This window comes from Bombus terrestris, chromosome 14, assembly GCF_910591885.1.
Source record: "Bombus terrestris chromosome 14, iyBomTerr1.2, whole genome shotgun sequence".
In the NCBI taxonomy this organism is placed as follows: domain Eukaryota; kingdom Metazoa; phylum Arthropoda; class Insecta; order Hymenoptera; family Apidae; genus Bombus; species Bombus terrestris.
In genome coordinates this window covers 6,013,560-6,031,081 of record NC_063282.1, presented here as the reverse complement: position 1 = coordinate 6,031,081, position 17,522 = coordinate 6,013,560, and the positions used below count along the sequence as shown (strand labels likewise).

Here is a 17,522-nt window from a genome sequence, read left to right as displayed (position 1 = left end):
TGCTTTCATATTCAAACATTTTACTAGTCGTAAATGTTTTGTTTAGCTTAATTAAATTTATAAGAAAATCCTCCAAATAAATACAAGTACTGTATTTGCTTTATTTTTGTAAGAAATACAGTCATACGACCCTTCAATTTCGACTAAGCTTACAATTCCAGTTTTCGTTCAATTGCAAGTAGCTACTTAGTATAAAGTTAAGTAGATAAGGTCAGGCGCTGATCAGACGTCGAGTCACGAGGAAACAAACTTGCGCGATTTCGTTCAAAGACACACAGCGTTTATGTTAGCGTTCCGGCAATTCGTTGGAATGATTTCGCCACGATTTCGATGTGTTTCAGGTTTGTCCTCGCTGCAGACAGCAAACTGGCGAATTTCCACGCAGCGTCGCGCTGAAAACTTTTCGAAAATTGAGGAATACTCGGGCGGAACACACCTCTGCCGTTAGTCTTTCGAAAATCCAGCAAACTTTCATCTCCAGGGGGAATCATTGAGATCTCGCGACGCCTTGCAAATAATAACTTCCGGTAGAACGAACCTCTACTACTAATCTACCCTCAGATCCATCCCATCGAGTTTCGTCCATCGATCCCGTAGAGTTAACAATTTTTCCAAAATATTTGATATTGAATATTCGATATAGATAATACTCTACGGTATATTACACGGATAATATTTTTAATTAAATTCTTCGTTCTTTCCTCTTGACGTTCTGGAAATTGAAATATCATATAGTAAAACGTTGAAGTTCCAATATCGTAACAAAGCATACATTTTCATGGTTTTATCGAATTCTTTCACCTGAACCTCTTGAGGTATATTGACGTATACGCGCGTATGGTTAGTTTTTCTTCAATTTCAGAATAATTTTAAAAGACACAGTGGATATCATTGTGAATAAATATTCCAAGATGTACAGAATATTTTCACGAGTATAAATCTGTCGATATTCAGTGGCCATACACGAGTGCGTTCATTGTCGATTATGAGCATTACAATACGCTATGATATTTGGTATATACCGTATGGTTTTCTCTGATTTTATTTTCTAGTTATTTTAAACGCATCGTGCACGGTTTACAATGTAAAATACTAAATAAAGTACAATTTATTATAGTTCGTCAGCAAGTGCGTGCGACTAGTAGATGTTCTAATACTCGTGACAAGCAGTATCCATAAATTATTTTCTTCAGAAAGGTACAAAATAGTGATATGATGTTCTGTTTTTGTTTTAACAAATTCATTCTTTTGAATATTAATTAAATACTAAAAAGTGCCAGTGAAAATAATACATCTGTCATTGTTCACGTATAGAAATGTTTTTTATCCAGGAATCGAAAAATATTGATGTTACTGTAAAAATAATACACACACACACACACACATATACAGCTGAAACGTCGAATTTTTCTTTTTCTTTTCTAAAACTTGAAAATTCATTGTCGTGTCAGAATAAAATGTCAAACAGCAGCTGAAAGTAACTTCTGATCAAAACTTTAGATGGACGATATATTATTTCGTAGATAAAAAGAAATAGGAGCAGCGAGATATCAGGTCCCTCATTAACCATTAATGTACACGTTATAAAAGCGGGTAATACAGTTCTAGTTTGGAATCAGAAGTCAAAGGAAAAAATATCAAATTCAAGTTCGTAAACCCTTTGAAAGAACTTTATTTCCTTCTGCCTCTTTTTGCAAAGTGGCGTATCGTTTAAATCTTTTCCACACAAATATCATATTATGTACGATATTGGAAAAATCAGAAATCTTTGTAAAATTATTTTACAATCTTTTAGGCTCCCTTTTAAAAACTGTAATGTTTTATGAATTAACAAATTTATTAAATTGAATAAGAAAATGTCTGCCCTTTTAGATATTCTCTAATTAGTTCACCAAACCTTACCATAGAGTATTTGAATCTCTTAAATGAAATCTCAACAAATTTTAACGAAATCTATCAATTATATCTCGAATAAATATTTCTCCCAACTATAAATCATAACTCCCGTCAAGTTTTACTTCCTCCCAGAGTCTCGAACGTTAACAAAATTAAATTTACCGATAAAACGAACGATAAAAAATCCAGAATTCCTCTCCAACTCTAAATTACAATTTCTGTCAATCTTTATTCCACTCCAAAGTTCCCTTAAAGATAAAACTTTTCTTTTATGTTTCCCAGCGCTCTGCGTTTCCTCTTGCCCCTTGCACCATGGGAACCATAGTAATTTAGGGTTAAGCTGTTTAATTTTTGAAACTTTTATTTAATTTCATTCTATTAAAAATCAAAATCGAAAAATGCAAGATACAAAATACAATCAGGTATTTTAAACTTAACTAATTCAACAACAATGATAATACTCGTTATAATCTTTATAACAATACTTTTGCTTTTTATGGTGAAAATTACATTTTTATTTAATTTCACGTGGATTCCATTTCCTTTTCACAGAAAGAAATATCAGACGAGCCTGAAAATGCTAATTTCTTGCAGGCAACGATGATCGTTTAAAAGGACGATATATTAAAAAAGGATCTGAAAAATTGTAAGGATTGTACGCAGTAGCACACGCAACATTTGAAAGGTGCAGTTTCCACAGGAATGTCGAACATTTGGATGGAATGCATTCTAACGCGTCGTTTACATAATCAGCAAGGACTCCCAGAAAGTAAATGGTGTTCTTTCTTCGAATGGGCACGTTCTCGCGCAGGTATCCCTTAGAAAATACTTTTATATACATCGCGTGATCATGCAGCTGCGTCTAGCTATGTTTTTGCTAGAATTTTGTAGAATTAAATGGTTTATAATGTAAATGTAAATTTTATATTATATTCTTTATATTACATTGCTCATATATATGTGATAACTTGTCATATATATGTCAAATAATATACACATTTAAAGGAGTTATACATGTAATATAACAAAGCTTATAAGTAACACATACTACTAAACTATAAAATTGAACATAATGTAAATTATTGCATATTTTCTGAATTTCATTGAGTAAATCAATACATCAAAGAGAATTTTACAGTCATTTACCCTCGATTATTATCGCATCCAATCCTTCTTGCTCGCCATCTTCACAAATACATATACGAGGGACTGGAAAAGTTTCGTTCATGTTCACACATCATCGATGGAAATAACCATCGAATAAATAAACAAATAAATTTTCCAAACAATGCGAAAGATTCAGAAATACCAAGAAATGGCCAAGGATAATTTTAAGAATCTGCTTAATTAAACAGAGAAACTATACTCCTGTCGGACGTTTGCACTTGTTACACACTTTACCTATCTCTTTCTGTTGCCGCCCGTATCGTATATCTTTGTCACATACTATCACTGTCTCTTTCTATTGACGCTCATACAGCCCATTCTTCTGGAACATCGCTGTCGCCATCTATTTCTATGGCCCTCTGCATTGTCTATCTTTGTTGCCCACTGTCCCCCTCTCTTTCTACTGTCATTCGTGCAGCCAATTCTCATAGAACACTGTCCTACCTGTTTATATGACCGCTCGCATCGTCTATCCTTGTCACACACAGTCTCTGTCTCTTTCTAGCGCCCATTGAATAATCCTTCCTTGCTGTATAATATCGCCGTCGTTGTCCAATGCTACGACATACGTGCATAACCCTGTCCTTCTTGTACACGGCTGCATTCCTTATCCCACTCGCAGCTAGCGTCTGTCCTTGTCTACGAACGTCTACTATTTTGCCATCTACTATCCGTTGCACCAACTTAGAGTTCCGACACCTCCCACCAGATGGCGAAAAACATACTGGTATATACCTGTCCTTGTCGCACATTGGTGCTCTCCTTGTTTATGGATGATCTATATGCTGCCATCTAACAAGAGCGGTAAGAACCGCAACTTGGTATACCCGATAATAGATGACAACACATAGATTGTTCGTAGACAAGAAGAGCACCAATGTGCGACAAGGACAGGTATATACCAGTATGTTTTTCGCCATCTGGTGGGAGGTGTCGGAACTCTAAGTTGGTGCAACGGATAGTAGATGGCAAAATAGTAGACGTTCGTAGACAAGAACAGACGCTAGCTGCGAGTGGGACAAGGAATGCAGCTGTGTACAAGAAGGACAGGAATATACACGTACGTACACAGCATTGGACAAAGACGACGGTAATAAACAGCATGATTGGTTTGTTCAATGGACAGAGATAGACGATGCGAGCAGCCATACAAATAGATAGGGCAGTGTTTTATGAGAATTGGCTGCACAAATGACAACAGAAAGAGAGGGAGATTGGATACGATAATAGTCGAGAGTAAATGACGAGACAGTAAAATTCTCTTTAACATATTGAATTATTCAATGAAATTCAGAAAATACGCAGTGATTTACATTATGTTTATATTTATACTATAGTAGTATGTATTATTTGTAAGCTATGCTGTATTGAATGTATGACTCCTTTAAATGTGTATATTATTGTATAATGTATATATTGTGTATATGACAAGTTGTTACATACAGATGTGCAATATGATATAAAGAATATAATATAAAATTTACATTTGTTTTACTGAGAATAATGTCACGCTTGAAAGTAGTATTTGCAGGTTGAAGAAATTTTTAGAATGCAGTCGTCTTTTAAATTATTCTCTGTGATGTCCTGGGATGTACTGACTTTTCTGTATTTTACCTATTACAAACAGAAATGCCGGTTATATAACAAGAATGGTATAAAATATTAGTACTGTAAGATAATGCGAAGAATAATTACAATTACTAATTTATTTTAATTGTTACAAAAATAATAACAATAATAATAATAAAAATAAACGTTTCATAATATTAAATATATATAATTTCATATTTTGTTAATTTATCTTCATTATTATTATATTGTCATAGATTCGAAATCGCCGCCGGATAAAAGGAGGGTCAGATGTGAATTGTACCATTTCTACCAAGTAACAGCTATAGTTATTTTGTGATTGTTGAATTTGCGGTTGAAAAACTTGGTGAAAATTGGGTACGTGGTTATACGATGGTCGTTGAAGAAAAAAGTAGTGATTCGTTTAAGGAAAATCAAACAAACGATGACACGACACCGACGGAGCAGAAGACGTATTCGATGGAAAGTATCCTTTCCAAAAAACTTTTTGCTCGCAAAAATAGTTCTGTCAACGCCATATGTTATTTCCTAACCTAAATTTATCATTTTCTGCCTTTTTTACTCGCGAATATATGTCATTGTCAGGAATTACATTAAAATAATAACTTTCATAAATTTATAAATAAAAAGCTGTAAAAGTTATCTTTTTTTCATATACAGTCTTTATTTATGTTTCTTATATTATTGATTTCTTTTTGACATATTTATGTTAACGAAGCATGATGTAGCAATTACTACATATATATATAATCTGTGAATTATATGTTGTTACTTAATGATTGAATAGTTCTAAAAATAATAAAAGAAGCACAGCAACAACATGGGTTGAGACATGGTGACTATCAACGATACCGTGGATATTGCTCAAGAAGGTTGAGACGCCTTAGGAAAGTTCTAAAAGTCCCACAAGGAGACAAGCGTCACTTTAAGAGGAGAGACATAACAGCCATGATGGTTACGGATGATAAATTTTTACAAGTTCCCCTAATGATGGCAGAACGTGCTTGGAGTTATGCTATGCAATTGCGTCAAGAGTCTAATACAGAGCCAAGGAAGAAGTTTCACCTGATATCAAGACTAAGAAAGGCTGCTACATATTCTTTACAGTTGCAAGAACTGATAGAGGTAACTTAAATTTTCCTATGTTAAAACAGATTGATTTCTCAATGGTAAATATATTTTTCAGAGTGTCAATTGCGATGCTAGGACAAAATTAGAAGCTCAAGCATATGTAGCATGGATACATGGGTCCCTACACTTTGAATTGCAACTATGGAAGAAAGCAATGGAGAATCTGAAGAAGGCTCAGGTGGTATATGGGAAGTTGGCATCTGCACTACCAGAATCTGAGCAAGTAATGTACAACGCTCGCGTCGAGGAGCTTGCTCCCAGTCTTAGATACTGTGCCTATAACATAGGAGATACCACTGCTATAGATGATTTAATGCAAATGAGAGGACAACTAAGTGGCGAGTTGTTAGCTAGTTTAGATTCATTGATAGCTCAAACTCGAGAGAAACAAATAAACGCCGAAGAAGTGACCTGGCGGGGCCAGTCCTGCGGTGTAGTTCCACCAAGAGCAGCTGGTCTTCTAATCGCCGATTCTAGACTAAACCAGACATTAGAGAAAGCAGCTACGAATCAAGCTAAGATCGATTTACTGGAAGCGCACTTGATAGATTGCAAAGATGCGATTTCGGCGGTAAGAGACTCATTCAAAAATGAGCTAAAGAATAAGGACAATGACAAGCTATCTCCTCCACAGCATTTAATTACATATTTGCAATACATCAGACTGTCTCGTACACTAGAAAGGAACTTAGCATTGATCAATGCAGCAGCAGAATCTGCTAAAACAAAACCACAAGATATCGTGCGGTTATATGAGGCAGCACTTCACAATCTTGTTGAAATATCACAGCTACAGGATGATGAAGAGTTTGTACGTGAGCAAGAAGCTAAAACGAAGGGATACAGAGCTTTTAAATGTTATTACGTGGCACAATCACTAGCAAATCTTCACAGATGGAGAGAAGCCATGACCTTGTATCAAAGATCTGCACAACATGCAAAAGATGCGCTAGAATATGGTAAAATACTTCCAGAATCGTTGGAAGAAGCTCTTGAACAGCTAGAAATTTCTATAGAAGGTGCCAAGTATACAGCACATGCACACAGCGTTTTAGAAGATGGACAAGAAGAGGAATCTGATGTTAATAAATATACAAAAACGAAGAAACCGCTGCATGAACGTTTACACGAGTACAGAGAAGATAATGCTCTTCTTACAAAACAACCTAATATTTACAAATTGCCACCATCTATGCAACCTATCTCCTGCAAACCACTGTTCTTTGATTTAGCCTTCAATATGGTTGAATTCCCTGATCTGAGTGAGAAGCTGGGTAACCAAACTAAGAAAGGAGGTCAAGCTGGTCTTACAGGATTTGTTAAAGGCCTTTGGGGTTGGGGTAACAAATAAAACGGGGGAAACGTTCAAGAAACATTCAATTTTGGATATTATCGCACATAGTACGATAATGTATTTTTACCGTACTCGATTGGCTCGACGAAAACCGAGTTTTCATCCATAACAACAGCAATATTGAATAATGAAAATAAAGAGGATATTATTAATATGTGCTTGATTTTTTATTATCCTTTAATCCCTTTATTCCAATTATTTGTTCATTATTTAAACAATTTTATATTCTCTTCAAATATTTTTCATTTAATTGAACAGGATAGAATTTTTTGTATAGCATAATAAGGGATTTTAAGTTTAAGAAACTGATAAAAGGTACTTTCACGATTAAAATAAATAAAATTAACAGAATGAGAGGCGTATTGCGATTTAATGATTACACGTTTCAAAGTCAACCTTTCCCACTTAGGTCTACGCATAACATAGATAAACAATACATTCAAAACAATTCGCGAATCGATGGAGTAACGGAAAGTGAGTACTTGGTGTACGCACCCGGGACCCTCACCGACTTACCTGAAGGTTTAGACCACCATGATAGGGTTTACGATGCATCGATTACTAATGAAGCAACACATACCGGCAATTAGTTAATCTAAAAATCCACGACATCGTAAACGGTTTCTCTGAAGTCATTTTACCTTTCTTAATAGTTTCAAAGTTCCCGCGACCGCTATAAATGATTAAAAATCCCTACATTTTATTTATTTTTAAGTCAATATTTTATAGATATCTTATTTTGAATAATAATTAATTTGAGATAATTTGTTTTGAAAAAGTAAAATTAACATCAAATTCGCGCGCGTTAAAGTTTGTATTTCCAGGAAATGAATTGACGCCAGTACCAAATATTGATTGTTACTTTGTTGATACGGATATCGAGAAGCAAAGTGAGAACGTGATAAATACGAATCACGAAATTACTGTTTTATAGTAAACGTAATTATTCTGTACGCCTTTTGAATTTATTTTTATATTAAGCGAAATTAGAAATACAGTAGAAATAAAATACAAAATAGAAAGTTCTATAACATTAAGTTTTACGATTAACCTTAATTACTAAACAGTCTCGTGTTATCCTGTTTTTTCCTTAGATTAGTTGAATAACTGATAACAGAATTCATATTAACATGGGTAGTGAATTAGAACAATTAGCTGTAAATCTCTTTGATATACGAGCATATAGATTTGGAGAATTTGTGACCGAAATTGGTCTAAAAACATCAACATTCTTTGATTTAAGAGTATTAGTCTCTCATCCAAAAGTAATGGTAAGTTCTATTGTTATTGTAATTACATTTATCTGTATGCATCTAAAGGTAATAATTTATTTTTGTTATTTTTACATTTGCTATGTGCAGAGGTGTTTGGCTAGTAAGTTAATGTCATTTGTACAAGATTGTAAAAACGTAGCACACATTTGTCCTGCTTCTTATAGAGCTTTGCCATTAACAACATTGATTTCTACAAACTGTAATGTGCCCATGTTGGTTAAAAGAAAGGAAAAAAAGACATATGGTACAAAGAAAATTATAGAAGGGAAGTTTAAGCCAGGAGATAGTTGTGTGATTATTGAGGATATGCTTGTAACTGGTAACAGTATTATGGAGACAGCAGATATCTTAACAAGGGAAGGTTTAAAAGTAACAGAAGCTATTGTGGTAATTGACGCAGAACATAGCGGTACAATGACTCTAAAGAAACATGGTATTTCGACAAAGAAACTGTATTCAACCGCAGAACTGTGGTCATACATCTGCAATTATTATAAGTACGATTCCGAAACTTTTAGAGATGTGTGTAGTTACATATGCAAAGACCTGTGGAGCTACATTTTTCGAGGTAAAAAGATATTTAATATATTTTAACTCTGAAATAATTTGAGTACTTCACCTTACTAAATTTCAGACAGACGATTGAGGACGCCATTTCATATTCGTGCCGAAAAGTGCAAAAATGCAATTGGCTCCAAGTTATTTCATCTAATGGAATCGAAGCAATCCACTATATGTTTAGCAGCAGATCTAACTAAAGCAGATGCTGTTATAGAGTTGGCTGATTTAGTAGGACCACATATAGTGTTGTTAAAAACTCATGTCGATATATTAGAAGATTTTAGTGATAATTTCATCCGGCGTTTAAAAGAGTTAGCCAAAAAGCACAACTTTTTATTGATGGAGGATAGAAAATTTGCTGATATCGGCAATACTGTATGTTTACAGTATGAAAAAGGGATTTACAAGATTGCACAATGGGCAGATGTCGTTACGGTGCATGCGATCACAGGACAAAGTATCATAGATGGCATCAAAAATAGTTTAAAAGGCATAAGCGAACCTCGCGGTCTATTTGTCTTAGTAGAAATGCCCACCAAAGGAGCATTGACGATTGGTGACTACGTGGAGAATGCTCTAAGTATTGCAGAAAATTCGGATGTGGTAGCTGGAGTTGTTTCTCAATCGCATGTTTATCCTATTCCGGAACATATTCAATTGACACCTGGTGTAGATATATTGAAAAGTTCCGATGACGTGGGACAGCAGTGCAACACTCCAGAATCTATTGTTGTCAAATCTGGAGCTGACTTAGCTCTAGTGGGCAGAGGTATTACCGAAGCGGAAGATAAATTGGCTGCCACATTAAAATACAAGGAAGAACTTTGGGCAGCTTACATAAAACGAATAACTTTGTAATAAATACCAGGTGTACGGGAAAAATATATTTTTTTATTTTCGAGTATGTGTACAACAGTTAAAAACCGCAAATAATTGAATAACATCGACTTCAAAAAAGAGATCTGTAAATAGAGCGATGCACAAATTTTGATGCATCTACATTATTAGCAAATCTTCACAGATGGAGGGAAGCCATGACCTTGTATCAAAGATCTGCACAACATGCAAAAGATGCGCTGGAATATGATAAAATACTTCCAGAATAGTTGGAAGAAGCTCTTGTAAAGCTAGAAATTCCTATAGAAAGTGCCAAGTATACAGCACATGCACACAGCATTTTAGAAGATGGACAAGAAGAAGAATCAGCTGTTAATAAATATACAAAAACGGGGAAACCGCTGCATGAACGTTTACACGAGTACAGAGAAGATAATGCGCTTCTTACAAAACAACCTAATGTTTATAATTTGCCACCATCTATGCAACCTATCTCCTGCAAATCACTGTTTGATTTAGCCTTCAATATGGTTGAATTCAATGATGTGAGTGAGAAACTTGATAAGCAAACTAAGAAAGGAGGACAAGCTGGTCTTACCGAATTTGTTAAAGGCCTTTGTGGCTGCGGTAATAATTAAAACAGGGGAAACATTCAAGTAACATTCAATTTTGGATATTATCGCACATAGTACGTAATGTATTCTTACCGTATCCAATCGGCCCGACAAACACCGTGCTTTCACTTACAGCAACAGCAATATTGAATAATGAAAATGAAGAGGATGTTATTAATGTGTGCTTGATCTTTATTAACGTTTAATCCTTCTATTCTAATTATTTGTTCATTATTGAAACAATTTTATATTCTTTTCATATATTTTTCATTTAATTGAACAGGATAGAATTTTTATAAAGCAGAATAAGGGATTTTAAGTTTAAGAAAGTGATAAAAGGTACTTTCACGATTAAAATAAATAAAATTAACAGAATGAGAGGCGTATTGCGATTTAATGATTACACGTTTCATAGTCAACCTTTCCCACTTAGATCAACGCATAACATAGATAAACAATAGATTCAAAACAATTCGCAAGTCGGTGGAGTAAAGAAAAGTGAGTACTTGGTGTACGCACCCGGGACCTTCACCGACATACCTGAAGGTTTAGACCACCATGATAGGGTTTACGATGCATCGATTACTATTGAAGCAACACATACCGGCAATTAGTTAATCTAAAAATCCACGACATCGTAAACGGTTTCTCTGAAGTCATTTTACCTTTCTTAATAGTTCCAAAGTTCCCGCGACCGCTATAAATGATTAAAAATCCCTACATTTTATTTATTTTTGAGTCAATATTTTATAAATATCTTATTTTGAATAATAATTAATTTGAGATAATTTGTTTTGAAAAAGTAAAATTAACATCAAATTCGCGCGCGTTAAAGTTTGTATTTCCAGGAAATTGTTTGATGCCAGTACCAAATATTGATTGTTCCTTTGTTGATACGGATATCGAGAAGCAAAGTGAGAACGTGATAAATACGAATCACGAAATTACTGTTTTATAGTAAACGTAATTATTCTGTACGCCTTTTGAATTTATTTTTGTATTAAGCGAAATTAGAAATACAGTATAAATAAAATACAAAATAGAAAGTTCTATAACATTAAGTTTTACGATTAACCTTAATTACTAAACAGCCTCGTGTTATCCTGTTTTTTCCTTAGATTAGTTGAATAACTAATAACAAAATTCATATTAACATGGATGAAGAATATCAAGAATTGGCTGTACAACTTTTTGATATACGAGCATATAGATTTGGAGAATTTGTGACCGAAATTGGTCTAAAAACATCAACATTCTTTGATTTAAGAGTATTAGTCTCTCATCCAAAAGTAATGGTAAGTTCTATTGTTATTGTAATTACATTTATCTGTATGCATCTAAAGGTAATAATTTATATTTGTTATATTTACATTTGCTATGTGCAGAGGTGTTTGGCTAGTAAGTTAATGTCATTTGTACAAGATTGTAAAAACGTAGCACACATTTGTCCTGCTTCTTATAGAGCTTTGCCATTAACAACATTGATTTCTACAAACTGTAATGTGCCCATGTTGATTAAAAGAAAGGAAAAAAAGACATATGGTACAAAGAAAATTATAGAAGGGAATTTTAAGCCAGGAGATAGTTGTGTGATTATCGAGGATATACTTGTAACTGGTAACAGTATTATGGAGACAGCAGATATCTTAAGAAGGGAAGGTTTAAAAGTAACAGAAGCTATTGTGGTAATTGACGCAGAACATAGCGGTGCAATGACTCTAAAGAGACATGGTATTTCGACAAAGAGACTGTATTCAACCGTAGAACTGTGGTCATTCATCTGCACTTATTATAAGTACGATTCCCAAACTTTTAGAGATGTGTGTAGTTACATATGCAAAGACCTGTGGAGCTACATTTTTCGAGGTAAAAAGATATTTAATATATTTTAACTCTCAAATAATTTGAGTACTTCACCTTACTAAATTTCAGACAGACGATTGAAGACGCCATTTCATATTCGTGCCGAAAAGTGCAAAAATGCAATTGGCTCCAAGTTATTTCATCTAATGGAATCGAAGCAATCCACTATATGTTTAGCAGCAGATCTAACTAAAGCAGATGCTGTTATAGAGTTGGCTGATTTAGTAGGACCACATATAGTGTTGTTAAAAACTCATGTCGATATATTAGAAGATTTTAGTGATAATTTCATCCAGCGTTTAAAAGAGTTAGCCAAAAAGCACGACTTTTTATTGATGGAGGATAGAAAATTTGCTGATATCGGCAATACTGTATGTTTACAGTGTGAAAAAGGGATTTACAAGATTGCACAATGGGCAGATGTCGTTACGGTGCATGCGATCGCAGGACAAAGTATCATAGATGGCTTCAAAAATAGTTTAAAAGGCATAAGCGAACCTCGCGGTCTATTTGTCTTAGTAGAAATGCCCACCAAAGGAACATTGACGATTGGTGACTACGTGGAGAATGCTCTAAGTATTGCAGAAAATTCGGATGTGGTAGCTGGAGTTCTTTCTCAATCGCATGTTTATCCGATTCCGGAACATATTCAATTGACACCTGGTGTAGATATATTGAAAAGTTCCGATGACGTGGGACAGCAGTACAACACTCCAGAATCTATTGTTGTCAAATCTGGAGCTGACTTAGCTCTAGTGGGCAGAGGTATTACCGAAGCGGAAGATAAATTGGCTGCTACATTAAAATACAAGGAAGAACTTTGGGCAGCTTACATAAAACGAATAACTTTGTAATAAATACCAGGTGTACGGGAAAAATATATTTTTTTATTTTCGATTATATGTACAACAGTTAAAAACCGCAAATAATCCAATAACATCGACTTCAAAAAAGAGATCTGTAAATAGAGCGATGCACAAATTTTGATGCATCTACATTATTAGCAAATATTCACAGATGGTGAGAAGCCATGACCTTGTATCAAAGATCTGCACAACATGCAAAAGATGCGCTGGAATATGATAAAATACTTCCAGAATCGAAGAAGCTCTTATAAAGCTGGAAATTGCTATAGAAAGTGCCAAGTATACGGCACATGCACACAGCGTTTTAGAAGATGGACAAGAAGAAGAATCAGCTGTTAATAAATATACAAAAACGGGGAAACCGCTGCATGAACGTTTACACGAGTACAGAGAAGATAATGCGCTTCTTACAAAACAACCTAATGTTTATAATTTGCCACCATCTATGCGACCTATCTCCTGCAAATCACTGTTTGATTTAGCCTTCAATATGGTTGAATTCCATGATGTGAGTGAGAAACTTGGTAAGCAAACTAAGAAAGGAGGTCAAGCTGGTCTTACCGAATTTATTAAAGGCCTTTGTGGCTGCGGTAATAATTAAAACAGGGGAAACATTCAAGAAACATTAATTTTTGGATATTATCGCACATAGTACGATAATGTATTTTTACCGTATTCAATCGGCCCGACAAAAACCGTGCTTTCACTTACAGCAGCAGCAATATTTAATAATGAAAATGAAGAGGATGTTATTAATGTGTGCTTGGTCTTTATTAACGTTTAATCCTTCTATTCTAATTATTTGTTCATTATTGAAACAATTTTATATTCTTTTCATATATTTTTCATTTAATTGAATAGGATAGAATTTTTTGTAAAGCAAAATAAGGGATTTTAAGTTTAAGAAAGTAATAAAAGGTACTTTCACGATTAAAATAAATAAAATTAACAGAATGAGGGGCGTATTACGATTTAATGATTACACGTTTCATAGTCAACCTTTCCCACTTAGGTCTACGCATAACAGATAAACAATACATTCAAAACAATTCGTGAGTCGGTGGAGTAAAGGAAAGTGCTTGGTGTACGCACCCGGGACCCTCACCGACTTACTTGCAGGTTTAGACCACCATTATAGGGTTCACGATGCATCGATTACTATTGAAGCAACTCATACCGGCAATTAGTTGATCTAAAATCCACAACATCGTAAACGGTTTCTCTTAAGTCATTATACCTTTGTTAATAGTTCCAAAGTTCCCGCGACCGCTATAAATGATTAAAAATCTCTACATTTTATTTATTTTTGAATCAATATTTTATAAATATCTTATTTTGAATAATAATTAATTTGAAATAATTTGTTTGGAGAAAGTAAAATTAACATCAAATTCGCGCGCGTTAAAGTTTGTATTTCCAGGAAATTGTTTGATGCCAGTACCAAATATTGTTTGTTCCTTTGTTGATACGGATATCGAGAAGCAAAGTGAGAACGTGATAAATACGAATCACGAAATTACTGTTTTATAGTAAACGTAATTATTCTGTACGCCTTTTGAATTTATTTTTATATTAAGCGAAATTAGAAATACAGTAGAAATAAAATACAAAATAAAAAATTCTATAACATTAAGTTTTACGATTAACCTTAATTACTAAATAATCTCGTCTTATCCTGTTTTTTCCTTAGATTAGTTGAATAACTAATAACAGAATTCATATTAACATGGATAGTGAATTAGAACAATTAGCTGTAAATCTCTTTGATATAGGAGCGTTTAAATTTGGAGAATTTGTGACCAAAGTTGGTCTAAAAACACCAATATATTTTGATTTAAGAGTCTTAGTCTCTCATCCAAAAATAATGGTAAGTTCTATTGTTTTTGTAATTACAATTATTTGCATCTAAATGTAATAATTTATATTTGTTATATTTATATTTGCTATATGCAGACCAGTTTGGTTAGAATGTTATTGCCATTTGTAGAAGAATGTCCAAATGTAGCACGAATTTGTGGTGTTCCTTATGCAGCTGTACCATTAGCAACATTGATTTCTATAGACTCTAATGTGCCCATGTTACTTATGAGAAAGCAAACAAAGACATACGGTACAAAGAAAATTATAGAAGGGAAGTTTAAGCCAGGAGATAGTTGTGTGATTATCGATGATGTAGTTACAAGCGGTAGCAGTATTTTAGAGACAGCAGATATCTTAAGAAGGGAAGGTTTAAAAGTAACAGAAGCATTTGTGGTAATTGACAGAGAACAAAACGGCAAAAAAAATATAGAGAGTCATGGTATTTTGATGAGGAGTCTGTATACAACCACAAAACTGATGACATACCTCTTGAAAGCTAATAAAATTGCTGCCAATATTGTTAAAGATGTGACTGATTACTTATTAATATCCAAAGCACCAATCATTTCTCCAGGTAAAAGGATATTTAATATATTTTAACTCTTAAATAATTTGAGTACTTCATCTTAATAAATTTCAGACAACCGATTGACGATGCCATTTCATATTCGTGCCGAAAAGTGCAAAAATGCAATTGGCTCCAAGTTATTTCATCTAATGGAATCGAAGCAATCCACTATATGTTTAGCAGCAGATCTAACTAAAGCAGATGCTGTTATAGAGTTGGCTGATTTAGCAGGACCACATATAGTGTTGTTAAAAACTCATGTCGATATATTAGAAGATTTTAGTGATAATTTCATCAAGCGCTTAAAAGAGTTAGCGAAAAAGCATGACTTTTTATTGATGGAAGATAGAAAATTTGCTGACATCGAAAATACTGTATGTTTACAGTATGAAAAAGGGATTTACAAGATTGCACAATGGGCAGATGTCGTTACGGTGCACGCGATCGCAGGTCAAAGTATCATAGATGACTTCAAAAATAGTTTAAAAAACATAAGCGAACCTCGCGGCCTATTTATCTTAGCAGAAATGTCCTCCAAAGGAGCATTGACGATTGGTGACTACATGCAGGATGCTATAAGTATTGCAGAAATTTCGGATATGGTAGTTGGAGTTGTTTGTCAATCGGATATTTTCTCGAGTCCGGGACTTATTCAATTGACACCTGGAGTAAGAATATTGAAAAGTACCGATGACTTGGGACAGCAATACAACACTCCAGAATCTGTTGTCAATTCTGGAGCTGATTTAGCTGTAGTGGGCAGAGGTATTACCGAAGCGGAAGATAAATTGGCTGCCACATTAAAATACAAGGAAGAACTTTGGGCAGCTTACATAAAACGAATAACTTTGTAATAAATACCAGGTGTACGGGAAAAATATATTTTTTTATTTTCGAGTATGTGTACAACAGTTAAAAACCGCAAATAATTGAATAACATCGACTTCAAAAAAGAGATCTGTAAATAGAGCGATGCACAAATTTTGATGCATCTACATTATTAGCAAATCTTCACAGATGGAGGGAAGCCATGACCTTGTATCAAAGATCTGCACAACATGCAAAAGATGCGCTGGAATATGATAAAATACTTCCAGAATAGTTGGAAGAAGCTCTTGTAAAGCTAGAAATTCCTATAGAAAGTGCCAAGTATACAGCACATGCACACAGCATTTTAGAAGATGGACAAGAAGAAGAATCAGCTGTTAACAAATATACACAAACGGGGAAACCGCTGCATGATCGTTTACACGAGTACAGAGAAGATAATGCGCTTCTTACAAAACAACCTAATGTTTATAATTTGCCACCATCTATGCGACCTATCTCCTGCAAATCACTGTTTGATTTAGCCTTCAATATGGTTGAATTCCATGATGTGAGTGAGAAACTTGGTAAGCAAACTAAGAAAGGAGGACAAGCTGGTCTTACCGAATTTGTTAAAGGCCTTTGTGGCTGCGGTAATAATTAAAACAGGGGAAACATTCAAGTAACATTCAATTTTGGATATTATCGCACATAGTACGATAATGTATTTTTACCGTATCCAATCGGCCCGACAAAAACCGTGCTTTCACTTACAGCAGCAGCAATATTGAATAATGAAAATGAAGAGGATGTTATTAATATGTGCTTGATCTTTATTAACGTTTAATCCTTCTATTCTAATTATTTGTTCATTATTTAAACAATTTTATATTCTTTTCATATATTTTTCATTTAATTGAACAGGATAGAATTTTTATAAAGCAGAATAAGGGATTTTAAGTTTAAGAAAGTGATAAAAGGTACTTTCACGATTAAAATAAATAAAATTAACAGAATGAGAGGCGTATTGCGATTTAATGATTACACGTTTCAAAGTCAACCTTTCCCACTTAGGTCTACGCATAACATAGATAAACAATACATTCAAAACAATTCGCGAATCGATGGAGTAAC

The 17,522-nt window shown here is 34.1% G+C and overlaps 4 protein-coding genes and 1 long non-coding RNA gene across 12 annotated transcripts; 4 read left to right on the top strand and 1 right to left on the bottom strand.

The window, feature by feature from the left end:
• Nucleotides 1–4,332: 4,332 nt before the first annotated feature.
• LOC125386262 lies at nucleotides 4,333–7,745 on the bottom strand. Its single transcript, XR_007226245.1, has 2 exons — nucleotides 7,655–7,745; nucleotides 4,333–4,677 (listed from the first exon to the last, which is right to left on the bottom strand). It is a non-coding gene; the product is annotated as an uncharacterized LOC125386262 (long non-coding RNA).
• On the top strand, nucleotides 4,963–7,292 carry LOC105666469 (signal recognition particle subunit SRP68). Its single transcript, XM_012316240.3, has 3 exons — nucleotides 4,963–5,119; nucleotides 5,441–5,778; nucleotides 5,840–7,292. The coding sequence occupies exons 1-3, from the start codon at nucleotides 5,026–5,028 to the stop codon at nucleotides 7,133–7,135; spliced, it is 1,728 nt and encodes a 575-aa protein (XP_012171630.1). The 5' UTR covers nucleotides 4,963–5,025; the 3' UTR covers nucleotides 7,136–7,292.
• An 86-nt stretch (nucleotides 7,746–7,831) lies between the features above and the next one.
• Nucleotides 7,832–10,799, top strand: LOC100651419 (uridine 5'-monophosphate synthase). 4 transcript variants are annotated; one of them, XM_020866654.2, is made up of 4 exons: nucleotides 7,832–8,077; nucleotides 8,233–8,409; nucleotides 8,500–8,980; nucleotides 9,047–10,799. In XM_020866654.2, the coding sequence occupies exons 2-4, from the start codon at nucleotides 8,269–8,271 to the stop codon at nucleotides 9,829–9,831; spliced, it is 1,407 nt and encodes a 468-aa protein (XP_020722313.2). In that variant the 5' UTR covers nucleotides 7,832–8,077; nucleotides 8,233–8,268; the 3' UTR covers nucleotides 9,832–10,799. The 4 variants fall into 4 exon arrangements, with proteins under 4 accessions (XP_020722313.2, XP_048267670.1, XP_048267669.1 ...); XM_048411713.1 differs by having other exon boundaries at nucleotides 7,832–8,088; XM_048411712.1 differs by having other exon boundaries at nucleotides 7,832–8,409.
• A 156-nt stretch (nucleotides 10,800–10,955) lies between these two features.
• LOC105666916 (uridine 5'-monophosphate synthase) lies at nucleotides 10,956–14,107 on the top strand. Of its 3 annotated transcripts, none has more exons than XM_048411710.1 (4): nucleotides 10,956–11,387; nucleotides 11,543–11,719; nucleotides 11,810–12,290; nucleotides 12,357–14,107. In XM_048411710.1, exons 2-4 carry the CDS (start codon nucleotides 11,579–11,581, stop codon nucleotides 13,139–13,141), a joined length of 1,407 nt encoding a protein of 468 aa, XP_048267667.1. In that variant the 5' UTR covers nucleotides 10,956–11,387; nucleotides 11,543–11,578; the 3' UTR covers nucleotides 13,142–14,107. The 3 variants fall into 3 exon arrangements, with proteins under 3 accessions (XP_048267667.1, XP_048267665.1, XP_048267668.1); XM_048411708.1 differs by having other exon boundaries at nucleotides 10,956–11,398; XM_048411711.1 differs by lacking the exon at nucleotides 10,956–11,387 and having other exon boundaries at nucleotides 11,578–11,719; nucleotides 11,887–12,290.
• Nucleotides 14,108–14,255: 148 nt separating this feature from the next.
• Nucleotides 14,256–17,404, top strand: LOC125386259 (uridine 5'-monophosphate synthase-like). 3 transcript variants are annotated; one of them, XM_048411716.1, is made up of 4 exons: nucleotides 14,256–14,688; nucleotides 14,844–15,020; nucleotides 15,107–15,587; nucleotides 15,654–17,404. In XM_048411716.1, exons 2-4 carry the CDS (start codon nucleotides 14,880–14,882, stop codon nucleotides 16,433–16,435), a joined length of 1,404 nt encoding a protein of 467 aa, XP_048267673.1. In that variant the 5' UTR covers nucleotides 14,256–14,688; nucleotides 14,844–14,879; the 3' UTR covers nucleotides 16,436–17,404. The 3 variants fall into 3 exon arrangements, with proteins under 3 accessions (XP_048267673.1, XP_048267672.1, XP_048267674.1); XM_048411715.1 differs by having other exon boundaries at nucleotides 14,256–14,699; XM_048411717.1 differs by lacking the exon at nucleotides 14,256–14,688 and having other exon boundaries at nucleotides 14,881–15,020; nucleotides 15,141–15,587.
• The last annotated feature ends 118 nt before the right edge of the window (nucleotides 17,405–17,522 follow it).

Bases quoted from the DNA above. Each gene is read 5' to 3' on its own strand.
- LOC105666916 (XM_048411710.1), top strand. From the start codon at position 11,579: ATGGATGAAGAATATCAAGAATTGGCTGTACAACTTTTTGATATACGA. The intron at 11,720-11,809 runs GTAAGTTCTATT...TGCTATGTGCAG, and splicing joins TCTCTCATCCAAAAGTAATG to AGGTGTTTGGCTAGTAAGTT. The intron at 12,291-12,356 runs GTAAAAAGATAT...ACTAAATTTCAG, and splicing joins GTGGAGCTACATTTTTCGAG to ACAGACGATTGAAGACGCCA.
- LOC125386259 (XM_048411716.1), top strand. From the start codon at position 14,880: ATGGATAGTGAATTAGAACAATTAGCTGTAAATCTCTTTGATATAGGA. The intron at 15,021-15,106 runs GTAAGTTCTATT...TGCTATATGCAG, and splicing joins TCTCTCATCCAAAAATAATG to ACCAGTTTGGTTAGAATGTT. The intron at 15,588-15,653 runs GTAAAAGGATAT...AATAAATTTCAG, and splicing joins AGCACCAATCATTTCTCCAG to ACAACCGATTGACGATGCCA.
- LOC105666469 (XM_012316240.3), top strand. From the start codon at position 5,026: ATGGTCGTTGAAGAAAAAAGTAGTGATTCGTTTAAGGAAAATCAAACA. The intron at 5,120-5,440 runs GTATCCTTTCCA...ATGATTGAATAG, and splicing joins GAAGACGTATTCGATGGAAA to TTCTAAAAATAATAAAAGAA. The intron at 5,779-5,839 runs GTAACTTAAATT...TATATTTTTCAG, and splicing joins AGTTGCAAGAACTGATAGAG to AGTGTCAATTGCGATGCTAG.
- LOC100651419 (XM_020866654.2), top strand. From the start codon at position 8,269: ATGGGTAGTGAATTAGAACAATTAGCTGTAAATCTCTTTGATATACGA. The intron at 8,410-8,499 runs GTAAGTTCTATT...TGCTATGTGCAG, and splicing joins TCTCTCATCCAAAAGTAATG to AGGTGTTTGGCTAGTAAGTT. The intron at 8,981-9,046 runs GTAAAAAGATAT...ACTAAATTTCAG, and splicing joins GTGGAGCTACATTTTTCGAG to ACAGACGATTGAGGACGCCA.